Below are 20,515 nucleotides of genomic sequence, written 5' to 3' on the forward strand. Positions count from 1 at the left end.
GCTGGCCCTGCACGGCAGAGCCCGCGCCTCCCGTCCCGTCGCCGCTCGGTTCCCGTCGCGCTGCCCCGGACGGACCGGGGCCCTCCAGGAGCCTTCCCGGTGCCGGGCGCTGCCTACCCTCCCTGCGCCCCCCTAGCCCCCACTTCAGTCGGCTCCGAGACCTCCTTGTAGCAGCACAACCCGCCGGGCTCGACCGGGCCTGCCGTGTACCGGGACCCGGACACGCTCTCTCCTCCCTGCGCGGCCCCCGCGCCGTTCAGCGCCGCCGATTCCCAGCCCAAGCGGGACCCGGCTCCTCCCGGCCCCGCGGCACCATCTAGTGGCGCCGCCCGGCCCGAGCCAGCCCCGGGGCGCGGGTCAGCCCGGGCCGGCCCCGCCGGTTCTCGGAGCCCCGGGGCCACGCGTGTCCCGGATGGGTAGCTGCTGCTGGGAGGCAACGCTGGGGCCACCGGCACTAATGAGGCTGCTCGGCGGCGCCGGCCCCCGCCAGAGGGGCTCCCGACTGTGGCTGGTCCTGCAGAGCGGCGGGAGCCGCTGCAGCCTCCCCGCGGGACTCGGGCGGGAGCAGCCGGTGCCGAGGAGCGAGCGGAGGGGCAGGCGGCGGCATGGCTCCGGCTCCGGGCTGGCGGCTGCGGGCCGGGGGCTTCCGCAGAAACTGGTCCCCCCACGCCGCTTCGGCGCTGGGCTGGGAGCGGTACCGGCCCCGGCGGGAGGCGGAGAAGCGCGGCGTGGACCTGGTCGCTGTCACCGCCGGAAAGCGGCCCCGCGGGACGAGGGATGACGGGGGCATGGTCCTCAGGTGCGGACAGGGGCAAGGGAACGGGAGGAGAGGGGACAACAAACATCACCAGATTCCCCCACACCTCTCAGGACAGGGATCCCAAGGCTGGCCCCCGTGTCTGTGCCCTCTTGGGACAATGGGTAACGCTGGGAGGGCTTGGGAGGCTGGGGCAGAGTCCCACCGCTTCCTTGGACAGGACAAGTATTGGGGCAGAGGAACGCCTGTCTGCAGGGTCCGCCACCACCAGCATCCTGTGAGCCTGTCCCGGTGCAGCGCTGGGACATGCGATGAGTGCAGGTGGCTGAGGCACCGTCATGGTGGAGGACAGCAGGGACAGCCCTCCGGGAGACCTGCTGTGCCCGGGAAGCTGCCCCCGGAACCCCCTTCCTGCTCCTTCCCCGCTGCAGGCAGAGTCTGGGCCACAAAGGGTTACGCAAGGCACCCTGGAGTGACACCACTGCCACCAGCCCGGGAGCTCAGCTCCTTCCTGGTCGGATCCCAGGCTCGGTGAGTGCCTAATTCTGTCCCCCGGGATCTGTCAGCCCTACTTTCTGGCTTTCAGCCGTGCTTTCACCTGGGGAACTGGCCATGCTTTGTCTCTCCCTGGCTGGATCCAGGACCTAGAGACCCTGCTGGAGTTCTGCCCCATAGCAGGGAGATATCCCGGAGGATCGGAGCTCCATGCCCCAGGGCTGGAGGACGTGCCTCTCTGCTGCCGGTTTACACTCGGTCCGGGGCAGCCCTTCCCAGACCTTTCCCCAGAGCAGGGGTCGGGAGCAGTCCATCGCTCTTTGGGTGGGGTTGGGATAGAGCAGCCTCTGGGGGTGTCCGGGACCTCAGTGCCAGGACCAGACAAGGGACCAGTGGTTTTGCAGCACTGGCTGGGAGCAGGTACCTCGCTGATCTCAGGAAGGCTCTGAGGTCCTCAGGATGAGGAGCTTTATCAGGGGAGAGGGGTTGGGAAGCATTATGGGTGGTGGGGTTGGCTGTGTGCATGGCTGGGGTGGACTGTGTGTGTCACTTTCCGATAAAGGATCCCCCAACTCGTTGCTGTCCCCATGGCAGGCGTTGTTGGTGGCGTCACCCGGGGCCAGGCACAGCCCTGAACTGGGGACCTGGCCGTGGCTTGAGCTGCCCCAGCACAGCTTGGCTTTGTTTGGCTTCAAACCCCTGGGAAGTGCTGGCACGGTAGATGTGTGGGGCGGTGTGGGGCTCCCAGTGCTGCCGGTGTCCGGTGCTGGGTGTGTCGGGCTGGGCCGTGGTCAGCTCTGCCCAGATACTGCCTCTCCCTGCAGGGCCATTCCAGGTGCGGGCTGGTTTCTGTCGGAAACCGGCTCAGCCGGCTCCTCCTGCTGCCAGCCTCGGCCTTTGGCTGGTGCAGGCCCTGCGCCAGGTCTTGAGGGGAGACTGGGGACAGGGACAGGGCTTGGTGGCACCGTAAGCACACTGCCTGTGCCGCTGGAGCTGCTGCCATACCCATGCTGCTCCAGCCACTGCCTGGAGAGAGCAACGGGCAGCAGTGGAACGCAAGTTTGTGGCCAGTTTTTGGCAACACGGCGGTGGGACAGTAGTGGGAGCCAGCTGGGGACAGTGAGGGGCTGTATTGGGTGGCATCAGGGGTGCCTCTGGCACAGCAGATGTCACCACCCTAAGGAGGGGGATGATCTGCCTGCTCCAGGTTGGTCTGTCTTGGACCTATAGCTCACACTGTGTCACCTGTAGGTGTCCAGGGGCCACAAACAACACTGGTGACACAGCTGAAACCACCCCAATGCCACTCTGGGAGTTCCTGTTCATTATGAACTTTTCCAGTGCCAGGATAGTGGGTGCTGCCACACTGGGGTCCTGCCCAGCCCCAGCTACCCCCTGGTCCCACGTGTCCCTGGGTGGCAGGGAGGCACTCAGGCTGGTTTCGGCAGCTGGTGACGCAGAGGGGACTCTGCCCTCCACACCCGGGGCTGCAGCCTGCCTGTCGGGTGAATGATTACCCCAGGCCTCCCCCAGCCCTCCCTGGGGCTGCAGTGAGCTGGGTCTCTTTTCAGGGGCTCAGGCTGGTCTCATTTGCCTCAGCACTGCTCCAGCTGGGGCTGCCCATGGGATGTCCTTGTGCCAGGGCTTGTTGCCCACTGCCAGATCCCTGATGTAGCATCACCCCGGCATTGCCCATGAGGTGTCTCTGTCCCACCAAAGCTGCCCCGTGGCCAATTCCCAAAAGGCCTGTGGATATCTGAGCTCCCTGTGGCACCAGTGTGGGCATCCCTGGCAGGGCTGAGGGTGGCTGAGCTGTGTCGGGGGCTGTTGGGAATGAGCACAGCCCCCACAGAGCCACTCCAGAGCCCTCAGACACCATGGCCGTGTGGTGCCATGGGAACTGAGGGTGTGCAGTTTGGAGAAGGGTGCTCAGGGGACCTCATTGCTCTCCCAAAATGAGATTATAGTGAGGTGGGGATCAGCCTCTTCTGCCAAGTGTCAGGACCTGAGGAAATGGCCTCAAATTGTACCAACAGAGGTTCAGATTAGATACTAGATAATTTTTTTTCACTGAAAGAGTGGTGAGGCAAAGGAATAAATTGTCCAGAGAGGTGCTGGCATCATCATCCCTGGAGGCATTCAAGAGGCATCTGGATGAGGCACTTGGGAACATGGTTTAGGGGTGATTATGGTGGTGTTGGAGTGACAGTTGGTTTTGATGATCTTGAAGGCCTCTTCCTGCCTTGATGATTTTGTGATTCTGTGAAGCCCTGATCAAAGTGGCCTATCCCAGCCCTCGGGAACTGGTGGCAGGCTCTGGTCCTGCTGTCTTCCACCATCTTGGGAACCCATGTGTTTCTGGGTTCATGCTGACATTACCTACAGGGAACCAGGAGCTGGTGGAGATCCCTGGGCCCATCCCAGAAGTTTCAGCCTCAGAGGGATGTTATTCTGTCAGTCAGGCTTGTCTGCCTTGGGTGGAAAACATTGGATTTGGGAAAAACCAGAGAAACCAAATAGTGAAACTAGGGCAGTGGTGCTATCAAACCAGCTGGCTGAGCTGCCAAAGCCCAGAGTGGGTGGACAGGCACTAAAACACCATCCAGAGGAGCACCCCAAGGCCTGCCAGCTTCAGAAGGACAGAGGGGAGTCAGACCACAAGGCATGGACAGCGGGTTCCAGCCATGGAGATGAGTCCTGTTCTTGCCCTGTGTAAAACCTCCCCTTCCATGGACCCATGTGTGAGGGGATGGAGATGGATCCTCATGGGGTGATTTCATGGTGCACAGAGGCTGCTCTGGGTTCAGAGCAATGCAGGGTTAACTGGGGTGTGCCACAGCTGCCAGTCCCAGTGTCCCGGCCCGTGGCGCTCTGTCCCCTGCAGCCTCACAGTCCCTGGTGCTTATGGCTCAGTTTTGCTGCTGCTCTTTGTTGCAGCCTGATGTTGGATTGAGGAAGGGGCCAGCGACTGCGAAGAGGAGCCGGAGCCGGTCAGAGCCCCCCAGCCGTCCGGCTGCCACCGTGACTATCCCCAGCTTGTGCTGGTGGGTGCCCACCATGGAGGAGATGGTGATCTGGGAGCAGCACACGGTGACACTGAGCAAGGTGAGTGTCTCCTGGGGTGGCCCCACTGTGGGAGGGGACGGGGTCTGTGGGGTCAACTCTGCCTGACCCCCTTCTGCCCACACCCACCAGGACCCTCACCGGGGCTTTGGATTTGCTGTCTCTGGAGGCCGTGACCGTCCCAACAGGACAACCGGGGACACAGCGGTGTTTGTTTCAGATGTGGTGTCTGGGGGACCAGCAATGGGTCAGCTCCAGTGAGTGCACAGGGACATGGGGCCAGAAGGGGTGCTCTCTGCCAGCATGGATGGGAAGGATGGAGAATCACTCCTGCTGGGACAGGGCCAGCAGCACTGTTGCCCTGCCTGGCTGGAATAGGATCGCTTGGGGTGCACCTCACCACCCCACCAGCTCCCTGGGCTGGGAGCTGTGCCTGGGACAGTGTCTCAGCTACATTTTCCCTCGCAGGAAGAAGGATCACATTGTGATGGTGAATGGCATTTCCATGGAGAATGTCCCATCCTCTGTCGCCATCCAGGCACTTAAAACCTGTGGCAAGATCGCCAACATTGTGAGTGTGCTCTGTGGTGGGGTGGAGCTGGCGTCATGCTCACGCTGGTGTCTGCCCCCATCCCAGATCCCCTGTCTGCATGTGCCCAGGGTTTGGGGCTTGGGAATTGCTGCAGGGACATCTCCTGGCAGACACAGCTGTAGCCACCATCCTCTTCTGCTCACTTTGCACCTGCAGACACTGAAAAGACCGAAGAAGATTCACCTCCCTGTGAGCAAGAGCAGCCCTGGGTCCCCTGCTGTGCCCCGGCACTACGACTCAGATGAGGAGTACAGGCTGCACCGCTCCCGGGATGACCTGGATCACAGCCAGGGCTACGATGGGGACTCATCCAGCGACAGGAGCTCTGGTCACCAGCACGATGACCGTCGCCACCACAAGCTGGTGTCACGGAGCCGGAGGCGGAGCCAGGACAGCAGCCGCTGGATGCAGAGTAGCTCAGACCGGAGAGGCCAGGGCCGACATTGTTCCTTTGGCCAGGACGGGGACACCAACGGGCTGGCCCTGGTGTCAGGCTTCAAGCGGCTGCCGTGCCAGGATGTGCCAATGAAGCCCATCACATCGGTCCTGGTGAAGCAGAAGCAGAATGAGGGTGAGGCCCTCCTGCTCCTGCTGTCCCTGGGTCTTGTTGCCTGATTTCTGGCCGTGCCTTCCCCCAGGGAGGAGATGATAGTTGGGTGGGCCTGGCTGCAGGAAGGGGACAGTGCATGCCATGCTGGGTGCACTAAACTTCCTGCCCTCAGCTGGGGGCTACAGAGCTTTGTGGCTTGCCAGTACCCCAAGGGGAGCTGGGGCTTGTGGGGATGGTGCCAAGCGGGGACCTGGAGGGGGTCTTGCATCTGCCTGACTCTGCTACCATCGTGGCTCTCTCTGGTGCAGAGTATGGCCTGAAGCTGGGGAGTCAGCTTTTCATCAAGCACATAGTGGAGAGTGGGCTGGCGGCCAAGGGCAACTCCTTGCAGGAAGGAGACCTCATCCTGAAGGTAAGGGGGCCCCAGGGTGCAGGGCACTCACTGGGAGTCTCATTTGCCCCTCTTTGGAGGGCTCGTCCCTGGCTGGTGTCACTGCCAGGGCCCAGCCACAGCCGTGCTGCAGGCAGTTCTGCCTGTGCCCACTCCCTGCCCCAGCCCCCCTGGCTGTCCCAGGGACCAGCTCCCTGCTGCCAGGGCTGCTGGTATGTCCTGCTGGCACAGTGGGGTCGTGTCCACCACACTGGCCCCCCACTGGGTGGTCCCCCACTGGGTGTCCGTGTCCCCACTGGATGACAGTCACAGGTGTTTGTCAGGTAAAACAATGCTTAAAGTATTTGGGGAGGAAGAAATAGAAGGGAGGGAGACCCTTTGTTTGCACACCTGGTCCAGGCAGACCTGTGGCTGCTGGGATCTGGTGCCAAAGTGACTCTGGAGGAAACAGAAGGGATTACATCCCACAGTCTGTTGGGAAAAGCAGCTACCACTCAGGAAGATCTCAGCCCTAGGGCCTGCTTGGGGCCTGACTCCCTGCACCAGGCCAGGGCATGGAAGGACAGTGCTGGGCCCAGGGCAAAGAAAAGCTGAGGTTCAGGTGTCTGAGGGGTCCATGCAATCCTGCCTGTGGGCAGAACTCCAGGCAGGTGGAAGTGGGTGTTAACAAACCATGCTAATGTTTCCTCTGTACAAAATGAGGTCACACTGGGAAGCAGCCAGGAACAGAGACACAGAATAGGTGAAGCTGCAGGAGCTGGGGCTGGCCTGGAGGAGCTGGGAAGGGACCAGGAAGATGGCAGTCAGAGTATCCTATCCCTGTGGGGTGCTCTTGGGGGTGACTTTCCCAGAAGCAGGTGCCCTAAGGCCTCCCACTATGCTCCTCCAGATCAATGGGGTAGCCAGCCAGGACATGTCCTTGGCTGAAACCCAGCAGCTCATTGAGCAGACAGAGGGGATCCTGACCCTGCTCATCCTCCGTGACCACCGGCAGTTCCTGGTCAACATCCCTGACGTTGACAGCCAGAGCGACAGCTCCCGGATGGACGGTGAGGGGACACAGTGGCGGGGCCAGGGTCAGTTACACAGCACAGGGGCTGCATGGCCACTGCTGCATCTCCCTTCCTGTGGCTGCAGATATCTCAGACATCGACTCTGAGCTGTCCCATCCGCCATCTCCAGAGGCCTCCCCACGATCTCCAGCTGCTGCCAGGACAAAATCACCGTAAGACCCACACTGTCCCTATGAGCCCCTCTGTCCCCTTGCAGATTCTTCTGTGTTCTCCACCTGTCCGGGGATTCTGGTTCTCCATTCCTAAGCCAATATCCCTGGAGGTGGTACTGCCATGCCTAGCTTGCTCTGCTGTCTCCACTGCCCACATGCCCTGCCTAAATCCTGCTTGACCTTGTTCCAGGGAGAGGAGACGATCAGACAGGGAGCCTGTGACCAAGGTGACTGTAGCTGATGCTCAGGGCCCAGGTGAGCGGGCACTGGGGGGGCTTCAGGCTCTCGTGCATCTCCACTGCCTAAAGCCCTGGCAGAGCCATGCCAGGGCTCTCTGTGCCTCGGCACAGCCACTGCTGCTCCTAGACCAGCTCTCCTTCCTGCAGACCTTCTGGAAGCCATGGAGCAGGATGGGCACAGCTCCCATACCAGCCTCACTGCCCGAGCTGCCCACAAGGATGGGTATGTCTGCAAGAGGCAGGGGAGAACGGCTGGGGGACATGAGGAGCTGCTGTGTCACAGGGTTGGGGTGACAAAGTCAGCACCTCCCTGTCCTGTTCTTGCATGTCACCACTGGTCTGACTGTACTTCCCTGTGGCAGGTACAGCACCAACGCCAGGGTCGTGCAGTTTGTGAAGGCCAAGAGTGTGGGGCTGCGGCTGACAGGTGGGAACGATGTGGGCATCTTCGTGTCGAGTGTGCAGGAGGGGAGCCTAGCTGACAGCCAGGGTGTTCGGGAAGGTGACCAGATCCTGCAGGTACCCAAGGCTGAAAATGCTCCATATGCTGCTGCACCTAGACTGGCCCCAGCTCTTTTAGGTCCAATATCCCCCAGGGTATCACCTCCAGGTTGACAGGGACCATTTCCCTCTCCCACTCTGCCCTGGGCACTGCTGTCCCTGAGTCCCCTGCTGGTGCCCATGCCCTCTGTCCTGCTGGCAGGACCATGTCCAAATGCTTTTCTGTGGCAGGTGAATGACACCAGTTTCCAGAACGTGACCCGTGAGGAGGCTGTGGAATATCTCATGGCCCTGCCCCCAGGCGAGGAGGTCACACTGTGGATCCAGAGCAAGCAGGACAGTGAGTGGTGACCAGGCTCATCCTGGGCTCATGCCTCTCCATCCTCTGTCTCTTCTGGGCAAGCATCAGACCTGCTGGACTTGCCATGGTTCTTCCTGTCCCTGCATGGTGGTCCTTCTTCCCCTCTTCCTCCTCCTCCTGAGTGCTGATAGGAGGGAACCAGACCATCCCAGCCCTGTTTGTGCCTCAGGTTCCTGGAGCACAGGGGCTTTCTGGGACTATGGCTCAGCCTGGAGAGGCCAGTATGTACTGGCGAGTCAGATCCTACTGTCCCCAGCATGTCTGAGAGTGCCATGGGAGGAAAAGGTGTCCCTCATACCCTCCTTAGCAGCAAGGGCTACTGTGGAGCCTCCCAGCCAGCCTAGTGCCTTCCCAAATCTCTCCATCATCTTCTTCCTCAGCCATCTCCTCCCCTGATGGTCTCTCTTGCCCTGGGCTTCAGTTTACAGGAAGATGGTGTCGTCCAATGTGGGTGACTCGTTCTACATCCGGACACACTTTGACTTTGAGAAGGATACGCCGTCAGGGCTCAGCTTTGCCCGTGGGGATGTGTTCCACGTGCTGGACACCATGTACCGGGGCAGGCTGGGGAGCTGGCTGGCTGTGCGCATGGGCAGGGACCTGCAGGAGCAGGAAAAGGGCATCATCCCCAACCAGAGCAGGTAAGGATGGAGCCAGGAACAGCCCCTAGACAAGCAGAGCCAGAGAAGGTTCCCAAGAGAGCCGGGGATGTGGATGGTGGGCTCAGTGAGAGGCAGGGCAAGGGCTGGTGGGACAGTGGTGGGAATCGGAAGCTGGTGAAATCCCTTCTCAGCATGGTGAGGCAGCTGACAGTCAAGTTGTCCCAAGTCCCACAGCCTCACCTGCCTGTGCCACTGAGCAGGGATACCAGCTCCTCCTGACCTGCTCCTCAAACCCAGAGGCTGCAGGTCCTGAGCCCTCTCCTCTCCCAGGGCCGAGCAGATTGCCAGCCTGGAGTCGGTGCTAAAAGCCACATCTGGTGCCAACCCCTCCGGGGCAAGGGCTGAATTTTGGAAGCTGCGGGGCTTGCGGGGAGCCAAGAAGATGCTGCGGAAGAGCCGGGAGGACCTGTCTGCCCTCACAAAACAGGGGCGCTACCCACCCTATGAAAGGGTGGTTCTCAAGGAAGGTGGGCACCAGGACAGCCTGACCTGCCTTGGGGACATTGCTCCCGGGGCTGCCCTGCTATGGATGCTGATGGCCCTCCTCTCCTGTGAGGAGCAGGGCAACTTGAGGGCCTGTGGGCACCATGAGGAGTGGGGCTGGGTGCTCAGGGTGCTGGGAGCTCTGCCCTTGCCCCCAGCCACCCTGAGCACCTCTGTCCTCCCACAGCCAGCTTCAAGCGGCCAGTGGTGATCCTGGGCCCCATCGCAGACATCGCTGTGCAGAAGCTGAGCAGGGAGCTGCCCGAGCTGTTTGAAATTGCCCGTAAGTGCCCCCACACTGGGGAGAAAATGATATCCAGCAGCCAGACCCTGTGAGAGTTCTTTACCTTGGTTCCCTCCCTATGACACCCCAACACCTTCCTGGGCTAATTCGCCCTTTCCTCTCCTCTCCCTGAGGAACACAGCCCTGGGGCTGGGCATGGCCATGCCCAGCCTGGGGCTGTCAGAGGTGCAGCCTCTCTCATGCCCCATCTCTGTGTCCTGCAGCAAGTGTGCCCCGAGATGGGGCATCATCCAAGGTCATCAAGCTGGACTCGGTGCGGCAGATTGCAGAAAAGGTGAGATCTTTCCCATGTCCTTGGAGCCATCTGGGGCCTGTGGAAAGCCCATGGCCCTCATCCCTGCTCCCAGCAGGGCTGATGGCTGTGCCCTGCCCCAGAACAAGCACGCTTTGCTGGACATCACGCCCTCAGCTGTAGAGCGCCTCAACTACGTGCAGTACTACCCCGTGGTGGTGTTCTGCGAGCCCGAGAGCCGCCAGGGCATCAAGGCCATGCGGCAGTGGCTGGCGCCCGACTCCAGGAAGAGCTCCCGGCGCCTCTATGCCCAGGCCAACAAGATGAAGAAGTATTGCAGCCACCTCTTCACAGCCACCATCAGCCTCAGTGGCAGTGGCAATGCATGGTACGAGCAGATCCAGGACATCGTAAGGACACAGCAAAGCCAGCCAGTGTGGACAACAGCAGAGCAGGTACAGGGCATAGGCTCTCTGTGGCAAGGCTTGGCCTCCTGGGGCTGCAGCCAGGCAGGTGATGGGGCTTCACACGGTCGCCCATGGCTGAGGTCTCCGTCATCCCCACTCCTCAGGCAGATGTAGCCGCCGAGGACAGTCTGGACCTGCTGAACCCACCGAGCACAGTGGCCTCAGGCTACCTGACATGTGACAGCCGCGCCAACAGCGACTACGACGACACAGATGGGGAGGTGGGCGCCTACACTGACGGCGAGGCAGAGGATGCCTATGACCAGCCTGGGCTGGCCCGTTCCTCTGAGCCAGCACAGCTGGCCCCAAGCCAGGGCCTGGACTCCTCAGAGCCAACAGAGCTGGCCCCCAGTGAACAGGTGCGTTGTCCCAGACTGGTACAAGAGCCTGGTGGGGCAGAAGAGGGTGGCACATTGCCTAGCTCTGGAGCGTAACTCCCATTCTCATGGCACAGGCAGGTTGTCACCTCTGGCTGCTGCAGGGTCCAGCTGTATGTCTATGCCCAGCTCTGGGTCTTCAGGGGCAAATGCCCCAGGCTGAGGCACAGCCCCTGCCCTGCCCCTGACCCCTCCCACCTCTTCTTCCCCAGGTGTCTGAACGGCCACCACAGGGCAGGCGCTATGACAGCATCAGGTACCCTGTGCCCCAGGGTGGGGATGGCAGCTGCCTAGGGCTGGGGACAGTCCTGTCACACAGAGCCATCACCACCCTTCTGTCTCCCAGGGAATACGAGCACGAGGCGGTGAGGAAGAGGTTCACACGGGCCAGGGATGACTCGGACCAGGATGAAGGCTACGAGTGGGGCCCAGCCACAGATGTGTAGTGGCACAGCTGGCCTGTCCCTCCAGGCCAGCTCTCCCACAGCCCTGCACAACTGGATGCAGCTGACAGCTCAGGTGGTGCCCCTGTGGCCAGGCTGGGCTGGTCCCAATCCTGCTACACCCTGCATCACCAAGTGCCTGCACTACCACGTGCCTCCTTCACTTTTGGCCACAGCCACTGCTATTGGAATAAAAGGGATGTTTGGATCAGGATGGGCTGTTTCTGGGGGTGCTGGGTGGCAGCATACAGGGGACACTGTGCAGCAAGGTGGTCCCTGCTGGGACCCAAGCACCTCCCTGGCCAGTGGCCCTGTATACAATGAGGCATCGCAGGGGGACATTGGGGCCTGGCACCACTGCAGGCCTGGGATGTGCTGCCCAGAGCTGAGCCTCCTCTGCTGCGGTCCCCCTACAGCTCCTCAAATGCAGCCTCCCATATTTCCCAAAATTTTTATTTTTAGAGCAACCAAGCACACAGGCACAGCCAGGTCAGCACTGCTGCGGCCCTGGGAGCCCAGAGCTGTTCACAAAAAGGCTCACAGCCCCAAACTCCTGGGCTGTGGGGCTGGGCAATGCCATGTTCCCTTCTGCTGCTCCAAGGGCTGTGGCACTGGGCTGGGCTGTTCATGCAGAGCAATACAAGGCAGCACCAGGGAAAAGCTGAGGCCGGTTCCCAGCTTGGTGCAATGTGTCTAACGGAGAGTTTGCACCCCAACAGGCCTCTGGCCAAGCCATGGGAGTAGAGGAGGTGCCAAGAGTGCTTCTGCCCTTAAGGCCAAGTTGCTGGGTATCCCTCAGGGGTGCCAGTGTGCACCCACACATGGCTGTGTGGGGTCAGTGCTACTCTGGGGCTGTGCTGGCTGAGCTCTGGAGTTGAGCTGTGCTTCCAGCACCATCCCCACCTTGAGAAAGGCACTGTTGGTGAGTGTAAAAGTACAACAGTCAATGACTAGATGGGGAGAACTTTCACATAGGGCCCTCTCTCCTCCCACTAGCACAAGGCCAAGGTGAGGGACCCTGTGCAGCAGCAGGACAGGCACTGTGCAGGCACTGTGAGGTGGGGAGAGGTAATTGGAGTGGGAGAGGTGCCCAAAGCGTGGCACCACAGGCCTTGATGCTACTCACGCACTGGGTATCAGCCCCCAGTGTCCCATTGTGTCCTGAGTAAAACAAAAGAGGTGCAGTCTTAGGCCCTGCTGAGGGCTCTGCTGCAGGGCTGGGGCGGAAGGCAGAGCCAGTCCTGCCCCTGCAGCCCCGGGCTCGCTCCTGCCTGCCCCAGGCACGGTGACTCAGAGGAAGAGGGGCTGCTCCTGCCCTGTCAGCAGACGGTACGTGGAGGCTGGCATGGTCTTGATGTGCACCTAGGCAGGGAGGCACAGATTAGAGAGCCCAGCCCGGGCTGGAGGGTGCTGTGCACAGCTCTGAGCCCAGCGGCTCCGTGGGGGCTCAGCTCACCTCGCTGACCGCCTCGGTGAGGATCTGGATGATCTTCTCGTGTGGCGTGGCCACCACGCTCTGCCCGTTGATCTCGATGATGCGGTGCCCCACGCGGATGCCACCCCGCTCCGCGATGCCCCCGCGCATCAGGCTGCAGATCTGGGAGGGGAAGTGCTGTGAGAGCAGGGCTGTGCACAGCCCAGCCCTGCCACCACTGCTCCAAACCCTCACAGCCCCGCAGGCTCTTGGCCAGAGCTCTGCCTGGGGGGCACACCTCCTCCAGCCCCTGGGCAGTGAGGGCAGGGATGCTCCTGTGCATTGCTGCCACCAGAGTGATGTGCTGAGCTGGGGCCAGGGCAGCCCCCAGGATTTTGTCCCTTGGCTGACTCACTGAAGCCATCTGCTCTCCTCAGGCTGGGGCTGCAGAGATTGAGCAACAGGAGAGACCCACAACTCCAGTCCTAGGGGAAGCACCAGCTGGTGTGCAAGGTGGCCATGCCACTCACCCACCAGCTCCCACTGAGCCCAGGAATTCCCCTCTCTGCCTTCCCAACACAGCCACAGGTGAGCCCAGGGCAGGGAGTAGCTCGGGCACAGGGGACAGGAACAACTGTCACTGAGGTCATGCCCAAAAAGCCAGGAAGAAGCCACCACCCTGAAAGCAAACAGCTACAGAGCACCAGGAAGAGGGATACAACCACCAGTGCTGCAGAAAGGCTGTGAGGAGCTTTTTAGCTGCACACAGCAGAGCCCTGTGGCCCCTCGGCTGGGCAGGCACATGCAGTGTGGGAGCTGGGTGCTGGTCCCTGGACACAGCTGGCTCTGCCTGTCCCTCAGCAGACCCTGGCCCAGCTCCCATCCCATGGGCACTCACCACACCATTCTCAACACAGAAGCCCAGCTGGTACTTGGAGTCGGGGCGTCGGATGACAGCCGTGGTGACAGGGGGACAGTGCACAATGTTCAGTGTCACCTCGGTCTGGTGTTTCAGGTCCTGGAAGGTGGGATGGGGCAAGGTCAGATTTTGGAGAGCTATTCAGACTGGTTGAGGGGCGATGCAGTCCTCCTGGGCGAAAAGACAAACTCCCACATGGACTTCTGGTTTGCAACTTCCCCTGGTTTCCCCTTTCCCTGTCCCCTCACTGGCTTGGTACCACTGGTGGCTGCCCCCCTCCCCTGGAGACCAATCCCCTTTGCCCTGCCCTTATCTCTGCCCCCCACCCCTTCCCCTTCTTAATCTGCCTGCGCCACATGGTTGCTCTCTCTCCTGCCAGGTGCCTTTCAGCCACATGTGATATACTTCACTGAAATAAAACCTTGCACAAAGGAGCCTTTCTAGCCTCCCTTGCTGAGCCAGCTGTGGTGAGTGTTGTGTGTGGATTTGACTGTGTTGCCTAAATGTTAACCCAACCTACTTTCCTACAGGAGAGGTTTGTTGGGAACAGGTAATAGGCAGCAGCACCCCACTGTCCAACACCTGCATTGCTCATGTGAGGGCTGAGGATTAGCCTTGTTTTCTGGGGAAAACAATGGGGAAACTGAGGCACACAAAGGGATACTGCAAATAGAAATCCAGGGACAAGAACTTACAAACCCAGCCCAAGACATCCCTGACCCTGAGGCTATGCTGTCCTTGCTTCCAGCTCCTTCCCATCCCACTGAGAGGTAGATGATGCAACAGGTTCCCTTCAGGACAGGTGCCAGCCTCCTCCTCCACCCTCCTTTTCAGGCGGAGCCACATGAAATACACTCCCCAGCTTTGTCCCTGCCTTCCTCCAAGCACTCTGAGCAGGAACTGCCACAGCCTGCAGGACAGGTATGACCTCTGCACACCTGTCTCCAAAGCTGGGGGCCCCAAGGGAATCCTGGTGTCACAGACACTCCCAGATCACTCAGGCCAGTTCCCATCTCCCCCTTGGGGTGAGGCAGGAGGTCACCCTGCCCCGGCTCACCCGGATGATGCTCTGGCAGGTGCCCAGGGGCAGCCCCACCAGGCTGGTCCCGTTGACCGACATGAGGCGGTCCCCGATGCTCAGCTCGCCCGACCGCTCCGCGGGGCCCCCGTGCATCAGGTTGGCGATGACCACGGTGGGCAGGATGGAGCCCCAGCCCGACTCCACAATGGCGATGCCCAAGATCTCCCCCTTCTGCTTCTGGATGCACACCTGGGGGGAGAGCAGGTGGGTGATGCTCACAACTTCCACCAGAGCCGTGGAGCACATGCCCCAGCCCACAGGTGCCTGGGATGGGGTCTGGTTTTGGAGGGAACAGCTCAGCTGCACAGGGAGCCACAGAGTGCATGACAGAGGTGCCAGTGGGTTCCCCACATTGTCCCCACCCCTCGGAGCAGCTCTTACATCCTTGCAGTTCTCCTGCCTGGAGAAGTGGGTCAGCTCTGTGTTGTACTGCTCCTGGTCCTCCAGGGCACGGCCGTACTGGCGCGGGCTCAGCTCGCTGGGGTCGATGCTGTTGGCCTCCAGGAAGCGCTGGTAGGCCACGCCGAACGCCTGCCCGATGGCCTGGGCGATGACCTGGGCCTGGAGAACCACAAGGGCTGTTCCTGCCTGTGGCTCAGGGCTGGAGCCAACAGCTCCCAGCACCCTGCAGTGCCCAGCACAGGAACCATCCTCCGGAGCTCCAGGGTGTCCTGGCTCCTTCCCTGCCAGAATGGGGCCCATGTGGAGCCAACCCCCCCCTCCACTTTGCTCACTGGGGCTCTGCGTGGCACAGAGATGCTCAGGCTGGGCTTCTGCCCCTCCCTAGTGGGGAGGGAAGGGACTCTGCTGCAGCCCCGGCCCAGAACACCCAATTATTACTCCAGGATGGGACTCGGGTCCCCAGGGCCACCCGCCCACACCAAGGACCTGTGTGCTGCCTCACATCAGGCGAGTGGAAGACGTGGCAGATCATCTTGTAGAGCCGCTTCTCCTCCGCCACCTCCGAGCGCCGCAGCAGCTTCCGGCGCGCCATGAGCACCACGAGGGAGCCAATGTCGGCAATGTAGGAGATGGTCTGGAGGGAGTGGTCCATCATGGCCTCCTGGCAGGGGGAAAAGGCAGAGTTCAGCCCTCTCGGGGCTGTCAGACCACATGGGCACCACAAGCCTGCTGGCACTGCAAGCAAGAAGGGTTTGGCTACAGTGCTGGGATGTGGCACAGCTGCCCAGCACACGCTGGGCAGAAACCATGTCTGTGCCAAAAGGTACAAACAGGTCCTTCATCAAGGACTCATTTGTGTCCCTGGGTGTTGCCAGGGGACAGCTCTCCCCTCTTGCTATAATGCAGAAACTAATCCTGAGGCAAAGAGCTCTCCAGATTTCAAGCCTGGGTTCCCCAGGCTCCAAAGGGTGAAGGTCACATGGGAAGCCTTGTGCAGCCACACAGAGAGGCAAGGACATGAACAGGATGGCTATGAAGTGACATGTCCCCTCCCAGACATGTGTCCTCATCCATAGGCCATCACTGGGCAAGACCCTGCTGGTGTGGAAGCAAAGCTGAGATCCTGAGACCAAACAGGAATGTTGAAGCAGCCACAGAGCCACACGGTTACTGCTGCTCCTGCTCACCTGAGTGTCAGCAGTGAGCACCTTGATCCTCTGTGTGGAGACAAACAGATCCACCTCTGTCATGGGCTGGGACTCCCCCTCGGGTGCCTGCAGAACGATGGAGAGGTCACAGGACCCTGCTGGGACCCAGCCCCACAGCCAAGTGCCCTCAGGCAGATCCTGAGCGCCGCCCCACACCCACAGGGGGGTAGGCTCGGGGCAGCTATGCCCCACCATCCCTCCTGCACCTTGATCCTGTCCACGGCCTCCTGGGCCTGTGCCATGCGGACGCTGGTCGGGGGATTCCTCTCTGAGGCCAGCTGCGTGGAGCCCAGGTACTTGGCCCCAAAAATCACACCATCCAGCAAGTCCTCTGGGTCACAAGGGCCTGGAACTGAGGCGTTGGGAGGGACTGAGCAGAGGCTGCTCCCCCACCTCTGAAACTGGGGGTACCAACTCCTGCTGCCTTATTATCTGCATTCCTACACACAATGAAGCAGCTCAGTGCTTGGTACATGGGCACCTGGCATCACCGGGGACCAGGGATGCTTCCCCCTTCCCTTGGGAACACATGGCATCCCTTTTCCCCAAGTATATCTCCTCCCTGATCCCTGACACACCTCCATTTCCTCAGCAAAGGCTCAAACAAGCCATGTGGACCTGGCGCACCCACTCTGGATGGGTGCAGAGCTGCTGTTCCCTCCCCATCGAGGACCCTGGACTATGCCCATTCAGGGTCAGAGCAGGTGGGGCAGGACTCCTGGATGCTCTTGCTGCTCAAGAACTCACCCTCTTTGAAGGCTGGGCAGGATGATGGGGATTCCCTGTTCTGCAAAGCAATGAGAGAGCAAGTGAGGCTGTGGCTGGGACCTCAGGGATTCAGCCTGCCTGGCCCTGGAGCAGTGGAACAGCAAGGGCACAGTGTCACTGGGGATGGGGGGAATGGCACAGGGTCCCAGGGTTGGACAGGGAGGAACAGGGCCCTGGGGCTGGAGGGGAAGATGGCACAGGATCCCAGGACCAGAGGGGCTGTCGGGACCCACCAGCCTCTGCCCCAGGGCTCATGTGAGTCAGCCAGCCATACAAGCATGCATCCAGGGCCAAAGCTAGTACCGAGGGTCTTGTCCGGGCAATCTTGCAGCGCAAGGCCCTGGAAGACCTGAGCAAAGTCATCCCCGGCTCTCCTTTGCCCCCATCCCAGGCCCCAGGAGGGATCAGAGCCAAGGGGAATGTCCTGGCTCCGGCTGCAGGCACAGTGCACTCACGGTCACAGCACCCTGAGGTGGCTGCTCCATCCCGGGCACCAGAGCGGAAGGCAAGGCTGCCCACGCCGGCTCCGGGGAACCTTCCCGAGCACCCTCGCAGGCAGAATCGTCCTCGCAAAGCCCCTCTCCGTAACACCAGCTGCCAGAAGGTTCCTCCTCTGAGCTCTCTGGCCTCCCCAGCCCTTCAGGCTTCTCCACAGTGGCTGGTTCCTCCTGCGCTTGCAGCATCTCCAGGTTGGTCCCAGCCAGGACATCGGAGTGGGCCAAGGGGGCACCAGCCTCGGGCAGCCCCCCCTCGTAGCACAGGAGGCTCAGCAAGTCCTCCCGGTCAGCCTCGGCGAAGAGCAGCCCGTGGCAGGGCCGGTCGCAGGCGGAGTGCCGCGGGCAGCAGGGACGCGTCGCCAAGCCCCGGCCCGTGGCCACGTGCAGCGGGCACGGCCCGCACCTGCCCGGGCACTGCCCGCGGCCCCGCCGGGCACCAGCGCCCGAGGCGGATGGCGAGCCCTGCTCTGGGACGGACGGGCAGTCACGGAGGTTGGGGTCGAGGGTCTCAAGCTGAGCCAGCAGCCCTTGGATCTCCGAGGGCTCGTCCTCCACATCCTCGGTCCACTCGGCCCTCGGTGCGGGGCGGGGCTCGGGGCTCTCATCCAGCTCCATGCCCGCGGGCTCGGCGCTGCTGGGGGTCCGGGGGCGCCCCGTGCCCCGAGGGGCGCTCCCGGCGCCGGGCTGCCAGCGGGCAGAGCCCTGCGGCACCTCGGGCACCGCCTCCGCTTCCATCGCCCTTCCCGAGCCCCGGCACAGCTCGGTCCGTCCGCCCGCGCCTCCCGCGAGCTCCGGGGCTGCGGCGGGCCCCGGCCCCTCCGGCCCGGAGCCGCTGTCGGGCTGCGGGGCGGTACGGGAGGGCTCCTCCGGCCGCCCACCGCCCCCACAGCGCCCAGGGGCGTCCGGCCCGTCCTCCGTGTCCATGGCCCGCGGCTCCGCGCTCTCATCGCTGCCGCCACCGGGGGCAGAGAGCGCGGCCGCCTGGAAGTCCATGGTGGTGCCGGTCTCCATGGGGCCGGCGGCCCGGGAGGGGCCCGGGCCGACTCGGTCACTACCGGCGCCTCCGGCCGGGACGGGACGGTCCCGCCGCCGTTTCCGTTCGCCGTGCGCAGGCGCGGCCGCGGCCCCGCCCCGGTCCCGCCGTGCCCCGCGCCCATGGCCGCCCGGGGGCTGCTGCGGGCGGCGGGAGCTGTGCTCCGCGCCCCGGCCCGCGGCTACGCCAAGAAACCCGGTGAGGCCCGCACGGGCACCGGCCCCCACCCTCCCTCCTCGGCCTCGCTCCCCGTCCCCGTGCGTCCCCCCGTGCCCCTGTCCCGCGCTTCTCCCCCTGGTACCGGCCCTGCCCTGCCCGCGCTCCGGGCCCCGTGTTCTGGTTCCAGGGCCCTCCCCGGTGGTGCCGCCGGCCCAGCTCCATTCCTCGTGCCCTCCACTCTCACCCGGTCCCGGTCCCTGTTAGCGCCCCGCGATGCCCTTGCCCTCGAGTCCTCGTCCCTTCTCCTGCCTGCATCCCTCACCCCTGGCACATCCCCTGCCCTCACTCTGCCCTCACTCTGCCCTTCTCCCCACAGCTGCCAAGTCCAAAGGCAAGGGTGTGCCGAAGGAGGCGTTGAAGGGGCCGGAGGTGTGCACCGACCCCACCATGCTCGCCACCCACGCCATGGGGGTCAATTACTTCAAGGAGGGTCCGGAGGTGGCCCTGAAGCCCGAGTCCGAGTACCCCGACTGGTGCGTGCTGCCCCACTCCCCTCTGTGTCCCAGAGGTGCCATCCTAGGGGCACAGAGCTGTGTAAGAGGGACAGGGAAGCGTTCTGCGAGGAGGCAGACTGCCCCTCAGCAGCCCAGACACCTTCCCCAGGGTCAGGAGACTGGAGTGGGTGCACTGTGGATGTGGGGTGAGGGATCTGCACATCCTGGTCACTCATGTCCATTGCTCCGTCCCGTGCTTGTCCCTTTGTCCTCCTTCCTGCAGCCTCACATCCTCTGCATTCACCCCCAGGCTCTTTAAGATCCACCTCGGGCCCCCCAAGAAGCTGGAGGAGCTCGACCCCAACTCGCTTGAGTATTGGAGGCGCCTGCGGAAGTACAACACATGGCAGCGCAACAGGTTGAAGAAGGGCAAGAAGCTGTAGGTGCTGCTGAGCTTGGGGCTTCCCCATGTGCCACCACAAGGGGCACTGGGACCTGCCCTGGCTTTTGGTCTCTTCTCCTTGCTGTAAATAAGAAATAAATCTCTGAGTGAGGCTGATAGGTGTTACAAAGGCATATGTGTGACAACCCCAGACCCTTTGCAAGCTCATGCCAAGGGCTGAGGCAACACAGGCCACAAGGTCTCAGTGTGTTTGTTAGTACAGAAGCTCAGGTTTTGGGTCATAGCTCTGAGCCCACACTGCACACGGGTCCTGCTCCATCACCGCCTGTACCACGGCGGCTGGGGCTGGGGGCTCCGTGGGGATGTGGGGTGGGGAATGACCCACCCGTGTCACTGTGTCCCTGGCCGCTGGATCTCGGGGCCTGAGCAGCCTGTGCTCCCTGGGGCTGGAAGGATGGGGGCCAGGCTTTGGCAGTGCTGTGGGACAGCAGGCAAGTTGAGGGAGGGGACATGGTGGCCTGTTGCAGTGCCACCCCAACACCATGCTCTCCTTTCCTCCTCCAGCAGCAGGAGAAGTGGTGCTGGGATGTCAGGGCTTGGCTGGGCTGGACAGTGAAGGCAGGACCTTCCCCACAGCAACAGGGGCCTCACTGCTCTGTCTCTGCTTCTCCTTGGGCAGCTTCAGCTTGGCAAAGCCCAGCAGCTCCCCTGGCCTTGGTTCTCCTGTGTGTTGGGCACACCTGGCTGAGAGGTGCCACAGTCACCTCAGCTCACCTCCACCTTGGACTCACTGCCCTGCAGGTCCTTTTGGGCTCTGGGCAGAAGAGGCACCTGTGGGTTCCTGCAGTGAGGAAGGGACAGTGCAGCCTCTGCCTGGCCTGGCGGTGGCCCCGGTGCCATGTGCCCTGTGACAGGGTGTGCCCAGCTCCCCCGGGGCTGTGGGTGGCAGCTCTGCGCCCACGTGCTGCACAACAGGAAGGAAGAGGGAGGGAAGC

General features: G+C 62.3%; 3 protein-coding genes across 6 annotated transcripts; 2 read left to right on the top strand and 1 right to left on the bottom strand.

The window, feature by feature from the left end:
- The first annotated feature begins 8 nt into the window (after nucleotides 1-8).
- Nucleotides 9-13,448, top strand: TJP3 (tight junction protein 3). Of its 4 annotated transcripts, XR_005954921.1 has the most exons (22): nucleotides 9-799; nucleotides 1,189-1,288; nucleotides 4,190-4,357; nucleotides 4,448-4,572; nucleotides 4,784-4,886; nucleotides 5,064-5,478; nucleotides 5,766-5,869; nucleotides 6,738-6,897; nucleotides 6,986-7,073; nucleotides 7,264-7,328; nucleotides 7,460-7,535; nucleotides 7,675-7,831; nucleotides 8,045-8,153; nucleotides 8,596-8,815; nucleotides 9,107-9,303; nucleotides 9,507-9,602; nucleotides 9,827-9,897; nucleotides 9,999-10,310; nucleotides 10,427-10,681; nucleotides 10,912-10,955; nucleotides 11,046-11,218; nucleotides 12,994-13,448. XR_005954921.1 is itself a non-coding variant. In XM_041465267.1 (21 exons), the coding sequence occupies exons 1-21, from the start codon at nucleotides 606-608 to the stop codon at nucleotides 11,143-11,145; spliced, it is 3,159 nt and encodes a 1,052-aa protein (XP_041321201.1). In that variant the 5' UTR covers nucleotides 9-605; the 3' UTR covers nucleotides 11,146-11,489. The 4 variants fall into 4 exon arrangements, 3 of the variants coding, with proteins under 3 accessions (XP_041321201.1, XP_041321202.1, XP_041321204.1); XM_041465267.1 differs by lacking the exon at nucleotides 12,994-13,448 and having other exon boundaries at nucleotides 11,046-11,489; XM_041465268.1 differs by lacking the exons at nucleotides 1,189-1,288; nucleotides 12,994-13,448 and having other exon boundaries at nucleotides 698-799; nucleotides 11,046-11,489.
- APBA3 (amyloid beta precursor protein binding family A member 3) lies at nucleotides 11,580-18,514 on the bottom strand. Its single transcript, XM_041465271.1, has 10 exons — nucleotides 17,390-18,514; nucleotides 16,914-16,953; nucleotides 16,373-16,518; nucleotides 16,146-16,232; nucleotides 15,461-15,619; nucleotides 14,938-15,117; nucleotides 14,533-14,745; nucleotides 13,455-13,574; nucleotides 12,599-12,739; nucleotides 11,580-12,504 (listed from the first exon to the last, which is right to left on the bottom strand). Exons 1-10 carry the CDS (start codon nucleotides 18,440-18,442, stop codon nucleotides 12,433-12,435), a joined length of 2,211 nt encoding a protein of 736 aa, XP_041321205.1. The 5' UTR covers nucleotides 18,443-18,514; the 3' UTR covers nucleotides 11,580-12,432.
- Nucleotides 18,515-18,548: 34 nt separating this feature from the next.
- On the top strand, nucleotides 18,549-19,676 carry MRPL54 (mitochondrial ribosomal protein L54). Its single transcript, XM_041465272.1, has 3 exons — nucleotides 18,549-18,662; nucleotides 19,000-19,156; nucleotides 19,428-19,676. Exons 1-3 carry the CDS (start codon nucleotides 18,587-18,589, stop codon nucleotides 19,558-19,560), a joined length of 366 nt encoding a protein of 121 aa, XP_041321206.1. The 5' UTR covers nucleotides 18,549-18,586; the 3' UTR covers nucleotides 19,561-19,676.
- Nucleotides 19,677-20,515: the final 839 nt, after the last annotated feature.

The sequence above is a fragment of the Pyrgilauda ruficollis genome, unplaced genomic scaffold, assembly GCF_017590135.1.
Source record: "Pyrgilauda ruficollis isolate IOZ18807 unplaced genomic scaffold, ASM1759013v1 scaffold188, whole genome shotgun sequence".
NCBI lineage: Eukaryota > Metazoa > Chordata > Aves > Passeriformes > Passeridae > Pyrgilauda > Pyrgilauda ruficollis.